The following is a 14,295-nucleotide window of genomic DNA, read 5'->3' on the forward strand; positions in this document are numbered from 1 at the left end:
AAGGACTCCCTCAGGAGTCTCCCTCAGGAGCTGTTCGCCCCCACCGCAGCGAGGACCCGGGCCCTCCGTCCCGTCTCGAACCTCCAAACTCCTCGAATCATTTTATTGCCTTCTTCCGTCATAACGTTGCTCGCAACTTTGAGGCTCGTGGCCAAGGGTGTTCACGTTCATTCAGACGAGAGAAATTTCTACCCGCTTGTGCTGACCTGTTACTGGCACCCCTGACCCTGCCAACAGCACTGCCCCTCCCCCATCCCACCATAGTCGCGACTACAACAAACACAATCTCCTGGGCTTCTCCCAGGTGCCACTGCTCCCTGGTGGCAGCCGCCCACCGTCACCGTTGGAGATCAGCCAACGGCCGGGCACGAGGCTCGGAAACCGGAGACGCGCACCCCTCGCGCCCCCGCTGAAAAGGAGCCGCCAGCGTCTCGGATCGCCTGCTGATCCGTCACCTCCTACATCTCTGAAGTAGCGTGCGAGCCGGCCCTGCTAACGCGCTGGCTGCCGTGTGGTTCGCGGTCAGCGTGCTCACGCGCGAGCTGCCGTTTCCATATTCCGAAGACGCGTGGGTGACCTTCAACATGGCAGCAGTTCAGCACACCATGTATTTAAGAAGCAGATAAGAGTTCCGTTAGCGTTCACGGGTAAGGCGGGGGTGCTAAGCTACAGGCCTGGGCTACAGCTTCATCTAGTCCTTTACATCAGTAGATCACCAGTCAGGTAACGTAAAGTGCAGAAATGAATAAGTAACGGCGACTTGGGAGAGCAGCGGATCGGTTATCGGCCACAGCTCACCGCGTCTGCCAGAAAGAACAGCGCCTCACCGGCGATCGGTTTTCAGAAAACGGCGGAAAAATGAATATTTGCCTTTTCTGCAGAGCTGCTGCCTTCATCTCCTGGTCATAACCAGCTTGTTCCCTGACCAGCTTGCTGGCCAGATGTGCCCCACGGGTGAGACAGCAGCCTGCTGCTTAGATACGTCGAACACGAGAGGGTCTATTAATTAATAACAATTGGCGAGACTCTTTTCTGTTCTTCGAGGTGGTGTTGTCCGTGGGTATCCTTTAATATTAACCCCTCTCACTCAGAATAAAATGTTGATCACCCTGAAAGAGATGTCTGTCTGTCTGTGTGTGTGTGTGTGTGTGTGTGTGTGTGTGTGTGTGTGTGTGTGTGTGTCAGCACTGTCCACAACAACGGGAGCTATCTTTAGATAAGCAGACATAATCCTAAATTAATGAGGCATGAGAGCTGATGTGGGGTGGAGGTGGAGTCGGTGAGGTTGCATGTTGCGCGTGTACGATCGTCCCCTGGGGGATGCCCCACCCCTTGGTGCACGGGGGTTTCGCGGACACGGCGCGTCTCCCTTGGTCCCGCGGCCTGTCCGCCGGCACGCGCCCTCATCGTTTTCCCGCCTCCGGGAGACCCTGGCGGCCACCACGGCTGGGTTATAGATCTCTCATGATTTCCTAACGAATCAGATGTTATCGTTTCGCGACTAACGCGCCGCCGTCCCAGAGCCGACGGATCGAGGTGAGAGCTCGCGGGGGCCGCACGGAGACCGGGGCGGGTCCGGGGGTCCGCACAAACACAGCTGCGGTGTTTCCGTTTCTGAACCAAGGCGGAAAAGACCATCGGGCATTGGACACAGCAGAGATATAATAACTTTGGCTAAGTCCAAATCGAGGTCAGCACGTCTTCGCTGGACTTGTCCACAGACGTTGCAGTGAGTCACTTCAGGGGGGCCGGCGATGATCTCTGCAGGAACCAAATAAACGGTATTTCGGGGGGGGCGTGGAAATCCAGCTACATTTGTGACCTTTCACCTCTCTGTCTTCATCACTCTACCGAACCTTGTTATGTGCTGAAAAAAAAAAATGTCTCAGTCTGTAGTCACATTCCTTTAAAATAATTAGCACCCAGGTGAGGACTAATGTTGCCGCAGACGTTTGACGGCAAGGATGCAGGGATCAGGTTTACATAGAGCAGAGAGGGGCTCAGAGACAGAGCGGTGTAAAAACCGGAGCCAACTTGGTCCGCGTCCAGCTCTTGGCTCGGTCCTCGCTGACCGTTTCCACTTGGGAGTTCGATCAGTAAACAGCACACTGCCTCGTAGCATATCGGCTGTTCAGGCTGACTAGCTGTTCAGAGCAGCTGACTCCATGTGTTGAAGTGAGAAGCAGTCATTAACGGTAGCGTTGTAGACCTGATATCCTTTGCGTACGGATAAACAGATATGAGACTTGGAGGAAGTGAAATTCATAAATGGCGAGATAGTCACTCGGTCTAATTCATTTCTCCTTTAGGGAAGTTTTTCTCTTTTTCTGTCCGAATGTGAAGTCTTGAATAAAGTCTATCAGAAGTCTATTTTTTTAAATAAAAAAAGAACACGGTTTCTAATCGTTTAATGTCACCAGTTTTCCTGCCCGTCTCCGACTCTGTGTCCTTTACGCTGCCTTGATATTCCGGAACACCTGGGAGACACGGATGTATTTTGATGTAGTTTGCTAATTGGACAGCAATTAAGGAAGATTAAAATTGGGCGTTGAGCCACTCTCCGTACACCACCTTGGACATCAGCTGTGACACCGCCATTACCAAGATGCCTTTCAGGGTCAGCCTGCCCCTGACCGTATAGCAGGGGTGTTTTATGGTGAATGTCACAGAGCTGATTTGTGCTGGTAAACACCTGTTCCTCAGTGTAGAGTCAGTAAATTCTTCTCTGGCCCTGATTTAAAGGGCAGAGCGGCCTGCGCGCCAGGGTGAATGGGGGTGAGAGAAAGCCTCAAGGCTAAACACCAGTGAAATGCCCTAATCCCTCCATTATCTCCACAATCCTGAGAATAACGCAGATGAAAAATGGAAGGCGGCAGCCCCGAATTAACGTAGGGATCGGCAGGAAAAAAATGTATATAACGCCGGAACTTAAGTGGGATCCACCCGCCGCGTAGCTCCGCCAGATGGATCTCTGCTTGCCGTGCTTAGAAACGCGGTCGTATGTTGTCACCGAGCGTCAGGAAACGTAGGGTAATTTCTCATAATTACACCTTCACAGACGGCTTCAGAGACAGGCGCAATCCGGAGCCTTACAACTTAGGCCTTAGGTAATTTACAACCGTTGGACTCTTGTGAGCATGTTTAATAACAGGCACATTGGTTTGAAAGGCCTGGTCCGGCCCCAGACGCGACCTCGGGGGCGGCGTGGTGGGGTCGGGCTCTGAGGGGTTTATGCATGCTGCAGCCATGCCAGCTGGGTCTCCCTCCGTCAAGCCTCATCCCCTCGCTCTCCGGACGCTGAGACAGACAGGATGCCTCTGCTCTGCGCACCTGCCCCAGATCTTCCTTTTAACTGCCCTAATTTCCAGCTGGCACCAGTCAATTCCGACTCCGCTGGCGGGTAGCGGTGGACGGCGCCGTCAGAGGTTTCACTGTGAATAGCGCTCTTCCTCTCTCGGGCCACGCTTTCCTCTTTTTTGGGTGGGGGTGGGGGGGCTCAGAGTTCAAAAGGTTACGTGGCCAGAGTTCATGACAGCACGGCTTGGACACTCCACACCACGACTCTGCCGCCCACGCGGTCCCGCGGGCTTCTGGGAAGGCCGGCCACCTGAAGGAGAGCCGCTATAGACCACCCCCGGTCCGGGCGGGCCGGCTGGAAGAGCTCTCTGGAGCGACCCGAGAGAGAACCCATTTAGCTGGGAGTAGGCTAGAGGCCTGAATGAGTGGGTGCACTGTGTGTGTGTGTGTGTGTGTGTGTGTGTGTGTGTGTGTGTGTGTGCGCGCGCCCATCTGCATTTGGCACGGGCAGCGTTTCTGATGCCGCGCCCGTCACACACAGCTTGTGTAAGAGGCAGTCATGAGACTGAGGATAATGGCTATATATATATAACATACCTCAGATAGCAGCAGGCTCAAAGGGAACAGAGCACCCAGATAAGAGCCTATTAGCTCCCGCGAGAGGGAGATGAATGTAGGCTCCGTACGTCTCGTCAATCACTGCTTTTCTCCCTCGCTCGTGAGTGACAGGAATCCCGAATGCACGAGATCTTTAGAGATTTTGATCACATAGCAATGTTTAATGAGCCAATTGGGGGAGGGGGGTTATGGGTGGAGGCAGGGAACATGGTGGAGATGGAGGGGTCTGGGCCGTAGAGGCAGGGAATAAGAGGATGGACAGATCGACTGAAGGAACTTCGTCAGCCGCCATAATTCCATTAAGGCGCATTTCGAGCATCCAGGTCGATCTCCGCGTCCGCCGTCCGCCGGCCGGGCGGCGACCTTGCAGGCGGTCGGCTGTTGTTCTGCGCTCCGCACCTCTAGTGGCCCGTCCACCCGGGGCAGCGCGAGCATAAACGCCGTCCTCGGGCGTGCAGCCTCCGTTATCTCGACGCGCTTTGACTTTGTGCGCTTGAACGTACACAAGGACCAGAAGCTACATGGTCGCGCCTCCCGCCCTAAACGCTGATGACGAAACAGACGCGGTCGATGTTTTCCCTTTTTGGCCAAGGCGAGAGTTAAAGGTCATTAGGGTCATCAGAGACTCCTTGCATAATTCATTTTTACCGCATTTTTGTCAGCCACCACCCTGCATTCCCGCTTCGTGGAGTCATTGTGTTTCAGAATTAAAACATTTAATCTCATAGAACATTTGAAAGGAGCCTTTGTACTTTCGTATTTACAGACCTGGTCCGCGTGCGAAAGCGCGTATACTGTTACCTCGTGTAAATCACGTGGTCCAACGTGAGCCAAAGAGTAAAGCGTGGTGAGTAACGTGCACGAAGCCGTCTGGGTTACCGGGATGAGATGGCGGTTTTATCAGTCTCTTAGTGTATCGGTGGTGTGCAGAGCAGGAGGGAGTGCAGGCCTTCCACAAATAAGCGCGCGCAAGGCTGTTGGCATGCGAGTCACACCTCAGCGGCCAGCTCTCCTGGACACGTGGCCTATGCCGGCTTGTCCGATGGGCAGGAACTGTGCGAGCGCTAAGGAGCTTTGTATTTCCAGCATGCCCTTGCATGGGAGCTGCATGTGTGTGCGCGCGCGCGCATGCGCTACCATGTGTACATGCTCAGCGAGTGACCTTAAACCTTCAGAGCCCAAGGAGGTTTTTATTGATTGATATCGAGGCTTTCTATAACAGTGAGAGGAGAGGCAGAGAGAGAGAGGCAGAGAGAGAGAGGGAGAGAGGAAGAGAAGGTCAAAATAGGGGGAAAAAACCCCCCCACAAAGGCATGTGTGGAAATGTGAGGCGCTGAGCGTATGTTGAGATTGATTAGCAGGGGCTCGGCTGCCACTGAGAGGTGGGGAGGGTCAGAGGTGGGCTACGGTGCAGGAGCAGGGCATGGAAGGAGGATGCGTGGAAGGTGCTAAAAGAAGCAGCACAGGTGTGTGTGTGTGTGTGTGTATTTATATGTATGTGTCTGTATCCTCTGGTAGATGAACACCCGTATCAGCCCCCCGTCAACACACACACACACACACACACACACACACACACACACACACACACACACACCTGAGCCTCAAAGCGCACTTCCCAGCCTGTGTCCCTCTTCATTATTGCTAATTACAGTCGCCTGATCCATGCGGTAGTCGCAGTTCTGCACTACAATGGCATACCTGCCTCTTGAAACATCACGAATCACTTCGGTTCATTTCTCTAGCGTGCCGTCCAATCGACAGCACTGGTGTCTCCAACAGTACTGGTGGCTGGCAGATGACAAGCAGCAACTCACCGTAAGACTCCATCAGGGCGCTGCGACTCCATGTAATAAAAGACAAAATTCATTTAATACCTGCTCGGCAGCCAGTTGCTTGTAATGCATACTTTGGCACCGAAGCCTAACGATATGTGTGTTCCTATTGATCCTACAATGCTTACTGAGTTTTCTGGAGTCCGTAAGCGGACACCGAACCCTCGGCACAGGCCCGTTCGACTCCGTAACCGCTCCGCTGCAGCTGGGGCAAAAGCACCGGACGGAACTGGCGAGACTCTGTGGAGAAATGTGTGCGTGGTGCAGGAGCCCACGGAGGGCCCCGTGCAATATCAGCGGAGCGGCCAGCCCGGAGTGGGAACGCGCAGATGGCAGAGCCGCGCACAGGCGGAGCCTCCGAAAGGAGATATGGGGCTTTTCTCGAACCCCTTCGCCCAACCCCCCACCCCCTCATGGGATTTCAAGTACTTCCCTTCCCACAGTACTCTCACATAACGAACACACACTCGCGGCACATACCACCCAAACACACAGTCTGGTTTTCCTGCGTTTATCCGTCGTGTGCGCCGGGGTGGTTTTCTTACGAAAGTGCAGTTTGTCTTATTTCCGAGGCACGAGGTGGTGGTTAAGGAGACCGTGCTTGCGGGAGCAGGTGGACCCGCAGGCCTGCTTATTGGCGCATCTTAGCATTCAAAGGCAGAGATGTAGCATTACATATGGACTTAATAGAAATGCACTTCTGATTTAGGCCCATGACCTTAAAGTTTCTCTCTCTCTATCCCTCTCTCTCTCAGTATGGGGAAGAGGAGGTCTGCTCGGACCGCATGGACACCGATTTCCCCGACTTCGACCTCTCTCAGCTGGACACCAGCGACTTTGACTCAGTGAACTGCCTCAGCGAGCTACAATGGTGCAACGACCACTCATGCAACTCCCCCGCCTCCATCCGCTACAGCGCGGTGGACGCCGAGCTCTTCGAGGTCAGCCCCTTCACCCAGCCACTCGGATCCGACCTTAGCCGTCCCCGCCACAAGGGGGCTAACGGTGCCGTATCCGGCTCATCAACGTGTAGTTACGAGACGTGAACCCAGCGATCTAGCGGCGAACCGAACTTGTAGATCATGTCCAAATGCATGTTTTTCCGTAGACGGAGATTGATCCCACGTCTGTTGTATCCAGCGCTAATTCACTCTTCATGTAATTCTTCATGGCATTATTGATTTTTTTTTATTATTTTTTTTTTTAGCCACCAAAGCACAGAAAATCCCTGTAGGGGTTTATTTTGAGATGCTAGGGAAACCATTGATCTCGGAGCCAAGCGCAGCTCACCTTCAGGTGGGGGGCAGAGCCGTGTAAGATGAAACCGGACCGTATCCTGTAGTCCGGCTTGCTGGAGCGCACGCGCAGATCCGGAGCTGCAGTCGCCTAGGGAGCAAACTTGCGTGGGAGAGGGCCAGGGATCCGATGCAAAGTTGAACCGCTTGTGCTGGGATGTGGGGTCATTCCGTCTCGGAATGGGGACGAAATAGTCTGCGCCGTCCCCAGAGCAGGTCGTGCAGATGGACGAGGCCCTTTGGACCCTCAGTGGCACACTGCCCTAACCCCCTCCCCCCTCTCTCTCTCTCTCTCTCTCTCTCCCTCTCTCTCGCCCCCTACAGACCGAAGAGGAAAACGCAGCACTGCTTGCTGCTCTCACAGACAGCCTGGATGGCATTGCAGAGGATGAGGCAGGAGGGCTGTCCGTGTTCCCCTCGCTGGGGGAAGACCCCGATGAGGAGGAGGAGGAGGATGAGGAAGATGGCCTCCCACTGGACAGTGAGCCCTTTCCAGGCTCTTTGAGTCCAGAGGCAGAAGACCCGTCTCTAGTAAGAACCCTTCCTTCCTGTTTAAGGTGGATGTGGACTACCCCTCAGCATGGGTATGATAGGCAAAACAGGTCTGAATTTTTCTCATTTTGGGCTTTTCAATTCTCTAATAAGAATCCTCTTTTCAGGCAGTCGGTCGGACCACAGCTGCATCTCTCTCTCTCTCTCTCTCTCTCTCCTTCCCACTCACTCCACCTCCGTCCCTCTCCCACCCCTAACACTTCCTCCTCGTTCCCCTGATCAGTCACACTGCAGTTTTCACACCTGTTTGAGAGTGAGAGAGAGAGGGGGGTGAGGCTCCCCTGTCCTCTCTGTACAATGCCACTTCCAGGAAAAATACATATTTTTCTCCCTGCTATCCCCTAGTCTCCTGCTCGCCTGCTTCACAGCCGGCCCTCCGGGAAACGTTTCTGCCTCTGTTCCACTTCTCTGTCTTTCAGCCAGCACGACACCAAGCAACGTGAAGGCACGCTTGGGCTCCCCCCCCCCTCCCCAGACCGTTAAATGAACTGTGATCTAACTGCAGAACACACGCACCGTCCGCTGTCTTTATCGCACCGAAAACCGTGCACAGCCTTAATTTCGCAGAGCAAGAGTCCCGGTCCGGGTACGGCTGGATACGGACGCGGTTAAAAGCGCTAAAGACAGCGCGCTTTGTCGAGGGCTACAAAGGTCTCATTGTTGCCTCGATAATAGCAGCTAACTGAATGCCTGGCACCTTGGCTCTTTACCTGGCCATGAACGAAATTAGGCTAAGTTACAGGACGGAAACATGAGTTGGGCGAGGGATGCAAGGGGACGTAGAGCCGGTTCTCAAACCGATCCGACTCTAATGTCGGCGTCTTAAAGGGCGGCCGAAGGCGATTTGCCTGGCCGCCTCTTCCCACAGTTGTACTACAACGGGGTAACGTGCTCGTGGCTTCACGCTAGCACGTTTTCTTAAACGTCTGAACTTGGCGCCCAAATGACACATTTATGTATTCTCACTTTTAATTAAACAGGATCATATAGTCTAGTAATCACAAGCAGCCGTCACCAAACAGCTCCGAAACTCAAATCTGCTTAGAGATGATTGTAGGATGAGCGACAGTTCAAACGTATGCATTATGGCAAACCGTATGGAAATAAATGTGACCGTGACATGTTTAATGTAACTAATAAACCATATTCATGCTGAAAGCTGAGACGATGCATATAAGCGCCCATAAAGCCCACGGATGCTTATTCTCCTCTCACATTTTCACGGTCCGGTTGCAAATTTGTTACCTGAAAGGTGGAGGAATATTTCTCTGTATATGATGCTAAAAAGAAAAGAAGGAAAACAGCTGCTCCCCCATGCCAAGCGTTAAGCGCTGCACAGACGCGTTTCTGTGTATCGAGTCTGCTAATGGAGCCTTGCTCTGTCTTCTTGCGGGCTTGCTCCTCAGACAGCGTTGGAGCATGTCTTGTCTGGGCGGCCGCAGCCCCTCGCAAAGGCGCGGAGTGCCCTCTGCTGGGAGGAGCTGGAAGTGCAAGTCTGGCTCAGTCAATGGAGCCAGTCTGTGCTGGGAACAAGGGGCGCATTGAGGAGCCGGGGGCCGGCGCGAGGGGGCGGGAGAGAGCCCGGCACATGTTTTCCCGGCGTAGACGGCTGTGGCATGTTTTTCGTGGCAAGATGGAGCCCCGCCGGGGCCCCTTTGCTTCCTCCGCCGGTCCCTGAGAGGCACTGCAGATCGAGCTGCCAAGCTGGCACTGCTGCCCGCTGCCACGACAACCCAGTCGGCCCAAGGCTGGTTTTCCCCGAGGGCCCTCCGAGCATGAGCTCCTCATTCTGAGAGCAAGCGGCCGTTCAGCTGTGGCTGCCCCCCCCCGACCTGCTGTTTTTTATTTTTTCTCCCCTCTGACTATGCACTAGCAGTAAGAGGACTTGTGTCAGCTGTTGATTGTTATGCGGTGTTTCAGTCGTGAATTTGGACATCCTCCAGCACCACTGTGTGATGCGGTTGCCCGGCGACTCCAACACTCCGATGCGGCGGTGTAGTACCCGCTCGTTTGGCAGGAATCAGGCAGTGAGCGCTCCTGGTGTGGATGCTGTGTTGCACGTTTGTGCTGAGTGGCGTGCCTGCTAATTAGCTGTCCCCTTTCTCTCTCTCTCTCTCTCTCTCTCTCTCCACAGTTGAAAAAGCTCCTTTTGTCTCCTCCAAATGTGCCCGTGGCTTTGGACTCGCACAGAGGCAGCAGCTCTCTCCGCAGGTCCCTGCATCAAAAGCCCGCCCGGCTTCTGCCCAAGGTGAGCCATGCCGCCTCCCGCCATCGAGCACCCTCCTCGCCCAGGTCAGCAGGAACATGCCTGCATCTTAGCGCAGTCTTGCTAACGCCTGGCTAGCATGCGGCTGCCTCTGAAGAGTGAGTCATGGAAGAATGAGTGGGGGCTTGTGGGAGTGCAGGACTAAGGACTCGGAGATGTGTCATGTGCGTCTGCTGTTTACTCCGACTGTGTGCCACAGCACATCAGGAGGCGAGCGTGACATTGCTGCTGGCTATAGTCATCTGTCACATGAAAGCCATGGCCACCAGCAAGCTAAAGGGCAACCTGCCTCACACTGGCTACTTACCCTGCCTCACACTGGCCACTTACCCTGCCTCACACTGGCCACTTACCCTGCCTCACACTGGCCACTTACCCTGCCTCACACTGGCCACTTACCCTCCCTGCCACAGGCGGGATAATTACCCTGCCTCAGACTGGGCACTTATATAAGGTCTCGTTCCCCATATCACTCCTCTCAGCCCACTTATCACTGTAATTCCAGGGTGATTTTTTTGAAGACTGCGAGTTTGAGTTGGCTTTCCAAATGACTAAAACGACTTGGTGCATTATATACAGGAAGTACGCCGCCCGGCCAGTAGGCAAATGCCCCTACACCAAAATGCAGTCCAGTGACTCATCAACTCTATTAAGTTACAATCAAATCTAATAGAGCTGTTTTTGATTTCCCTCTCCATCTCTTACTCTCTTTTTTCCCCTTCCATTTCTCTCTCTCTCTCTCTGTCTGTCTGTCTGTCTGTCCCCCTCCCCCGCCTCTCCAGTGTGACAGGATGTGTCTGGCGGAGAGGAAGCCGCGGGCAGTTAGGCCCGCCGGCCGTCTCTGCATCGAACTTCACCGGCACCTCACCACCACTCAGCAGCCCGACGCCGAGGAGGAGCCTTCCGCCGACACAGAAGAGGAGGACGAGGAAGAGGAGGACGAGGAAGAGGACAGTGACTCGGAGGAGGAGGAGGAAGAGGAAGAGTCCTCGTCCAGCAGCGAGGTGGAGAGTTCCGCATCCGCCGAGCCGGCCGAGCCCCAGTTCGCCTCTGAGAAAGAGCGCCACTCGGTGGTGGAGCTGATCCGCTACATGCACACGTACTGTCTGCCCATGCGCAAGCAGGCCAGCTGGGACCGCAAGGAGCGCGAGGCCGCGGTGCGCAGGGGCCGAACCGACACCGCCCCGGCCCCCCGGGGCCCGCCCAACAGCTGCTCCAGGCCCTCCCCACAGAGCAACGCCCCCGCCCCCAACAGGCCCAGGGTCCCCTTCGCCCGGCAGCGGGAGATCCGAGCCCACTCCCTACTCAGGGAGCTGCTGGAGGCCGTCACCGCCTTCGACGTGAGCAAGCCTTACAGACTGCACAGCCCCCCTTACGGGCCCGAGCATGGCCCCTCCGCCCACCGGCCCAGAGCTGAGCCCAAGGACTCGGGCAGCGACGGCACGCAGGTTGCCGCCAAGCGACCCAAGGGCCCCGAGCCTGAGAGGGGCTCCTTCTCGGTGCGGCGCTCCCGGCGCCTGGCCTCCTTCCCTAGCCATTTCGCCAAAAGACTGCGGCTCTGCAGCAGCGGGCTCTCCAGTGAGGAGGAGGGGGGCTTGGTCAAAGACCTTCCCGCAGACCCGCCCTCTGACGACAGCAGCCTGAAGGGCACTCCCCAGAAGAGCCCCAAGGGTCCCGAGCCCTGCTGCAACAACGGTAAGAAACAGGAAGCAGCGTCTCAGCGGGGCAGCAAGCGTGACGAACAAATCCTTGGCCTCCTTCCCCGGTTCTCTCTCCCCAATCTCGATGCTCTGCTGTCTGCAGAGGGTGTGTGTGTGTGTGTGTGTGTGTGTGTGTGTGTGTGTGTGGGTGGAGCTGGTTAATGACACCTGCTGTATTATCTGCGGTGCTCTCTGACCATGTGTCTAATTTTGGTCTTTCTTTTCTGGTTGCAGAGAAACGCGCCTGCCTCTGTCTGCCGCTGACTCCCAAATCAACAGGGTGTGTGTGCTCACCCCTCCCTTCCAAATCTACTCTAGAATGCTGGAGCCCGTCCAGGACTAGAGCTTTACGACGCTCCTGGACGTCTCCCAAATGACTTCTGAAAGTCTTGTAATGACGTTCTAGCTTTAATGTCCTAAAACATTCCGCTTGCCTCTCATGGTAACACTGGTCCTTAAATAGCCCGGAGCCTGTTTGTTTTACAAATTATAGATTCTTGTTGTTGCACAGATCCATAGCCAACACTGCATAGCTCAGAACCGCTGCTAAGTAAACTTGGTACATCAGACAGTTTTCCAAACATGGACCTCTTTAAGTGCTCAATCTGACATTTATGTTATGAGTCAGCTGTTCAGACCTTCTCTCTATTTCTTGCTCTCTCTCTCTCGCTCTCTCTCTCTCTCTCTCTCTCTCTCTCTCTCTCTGTCTCTGTCTCTGTCTCTCTCTTCTTCTCTCTGCATTTCTCAAGAGCCTTCTGGTTGACTCTGCAGTCTCTCTCTCTCTCTCTCTCTCTCTCTCTCTCTCGTCATGATCAGAGACACCCAGTATGGCAGCAGACCCTTTGAGCAGACTCTCTGCGTGGAGCTGTGTGGCACAGCAGGTAAAGCCTCGCCCCCAGCCAGTGGGCCACGCCTCTACCTACCCCGCTGTGCCCCACTACGGGGGTCCTGCCCCTTGCCCCTAGCTTTAAGTTCAGATGCGTGCCGCGGGGGAGCCAGCATGCGCGCGGGGTTAGACGTTTACTGGGGAAGACTAACGAACCCCAACGTCCCATGACGCGAATGACACTCCATTAGCTCAACTGTTCAGGACGTGACGTTTACATACGTCCAACAGTCAGAATTCTTCCGCTCATGCCGTCTCATACGGCTGCATCCTTCTGTAAGCAGTCCGAACAGCAAAGTCAGTCAAAGCTAATTTAGTTTTGCTCATAATAATAATAATAATTTGTGCAGTACATTTTACATCTTTTTTTAAATAAGCTTAGGTAGCTTATAAAAAGGTCTCCCTGTCATGCACTTGCCTTGTGTGGTCAGTGCCCTCTGCGTCCCTGTACGTTGTTTAGAGTTTGGTGATGAGTGCTAGTGGTGGTCGCCGTGCGCTTTGCTTCTGCGGCCTGGTGTTGGCGGAGCGGTGAAGCCCGTGCGTGTGCTGTCTTCCAGGTCTCACACCCCCCACCACGCCCCCCCACAAGCCTGTCGAGGAGGAGCCGTTCAAGCCCGAGGGCAAGGCCGAGCCGCCGGGCAGGGGCGCGTGCCCGGCGCGGGTGCACGCGCGGAAGCTCCCGGAGCAGACGGAACTGTACGCCCAGCTGCGCCGCACGGGCCACGCGGGCAACGGGCAGGCCAAGCGCGCCTACGGTGACCACGACTACTGCCTGCTGAGCCTGGGCGAGAACCGCAAGCGGTCTGCTGCAGGCCTCCCGTCGCCCAGCCGCCCTGCCGACACCCGGGAGACGGAGGAGGGCTCGGGCGAGAGGAGCGGACCAGAAGTCAGGCAGGAGGAGGCCGGGAGCCGGAGGGGGCAGCCGGAAGTCCCGGGGGCCGACTCACCCCCAGCCCCGCCCCTCGGTGACCCTGAGGAGACCGGGCAACCATCGCCCGCCTACTCCCCCAGCCCTGAGGCAGACATCGAGTCCCCGGAGTCCTGCCAGCCACCATCCCCCTGCCACCAGATCGCTCTCAGGTGGGGGCTCATTCCAGATCTGACCAGTTGGTACCCATCAGGCGAAGCGCTTCATTGTTGCAATGTAATCGTCTGCCCTTTTTTTATGCTGCAGCTGTGAAAGTTCGGAGATGCGCCATCAGGACAAGTCAAAGAATCGCACTAAGGACGACGTGGTACGTGAAGCTGTCTGGTTTTGGGCCGCTTTTACAAAAGTAGCGTAGCGACCGAGTGGCGCGGGTTTACGATCGCTTCCGTCACCTAACGCGGTTGCGGGGACTCGCTCCACAGCCGAATGTCTGATCTTAGAGTTGTGGTCTGTTCCGGGCCCTCAGGACAAGTGCCAAGTGTTCTACATCCACAATCTGCCGAGCAGCGTCACCCAGGCCATGCTGCGCCGACGCTTCCAGGCCCTGGGCCGGCCCGAGGACTGCCAGGTGCTCGTCAAAGACGAGTAGGTCCAAATCCCGTCCACCCCACGCCCCATTTTCCTAAGAAGGCTGCACCCGGGAGCGCGCTGACCTTTTGCCTGTGTGTGTGTGTGTGTGTGTGTGTGTGTGTGTGTGTGTGTGTGCAGGGAACGCTGTGGGGTCATCACTTTGAGGCAGACTTCGAGCGAGCTGAATGGCAGGCCCAGGCGGGACTCTGCGGGACAGCACGCAGGGAGCGGCACCCGGAGGCTGGGCAGGAAGCGCTACATCGATCTGGGTAGGAGCGCGGAGGAGCCTCTCCCTCCTGAGGAGGTGGCACCTCAGCTTCAGTATTTATCAAAGCGATCAATATAAGA

General features: G+C 55.5%; 1 protein-coding gene across 5 annotated transcripts in view; it reads left to right on the forward strand.

Moving 5' to 3' along the window:
* Positions 1–14,295, forward strand: part of ppargc1b (peroxisome proliferator-activated receptor gamma, coactivator 1 beta) — a 36,332-nt gene that overhangs the window by 17,601 nt on the left and 4,436 nt on the right. For 3 of the 5 annotated variants that reach the window (XM_081698661.1, XM_081698664.1, XM_081698663.1), the window contains exons 2-11: positions 6,506–6,691; positions 7,370–7,576; positions 9,732–9,845; positions 10,646–11,558; positions 11,798–11,843; positions 12,335–12,444; positions 13,007–13,529; positions 13,624–13,684; positions 13,844–13,962; positions 14,086–14,216. In XM_081698661.1, coding sequence (XP_081554787.1) covers positions 6,506–6,691; positions 7,370–7,576; positions 9,732–9,845; positions 10,646–11,558; positions 11,798–11,843; positions 12,335–12,444; positions 13,007–13,529; positions 13,624–13,684; positions 13,844–13,962; positions 14,086–14,216 — 2,410 coding nt within the window. The remainder of the gene's footprint in view (positions 1–6,505; positions 6,692–7,369; positions 7,577–9,731; positions 9,846–10,645; positions 11,559–11,797; positions 11,844–12,334; positions 12,445–13,006; positions 13,530–13,623; positions 13,685–13,843; positions 13,963–14,085; positions 14,217–14,295) is intronic. The other 2 variants (XM_035532390.2, XM_081698665.1) reach the window with 2 other exon arrangements.

This window comes from Electrophorus electricus, chromosome 16 (assembly GCF_041902795.1).
Source record: "Electrophorus electricus isolate QZ-2024a chromosome 16, ASM4190279v1, whole genome shotgun sequence".
Classification (NCBI taxonomy): Eukaryota; Metazoa; Chordata; class Actinopteri; order Gymnotiformes; family Gymnotidae; genus Electrophorus; species Electrophorus electricus.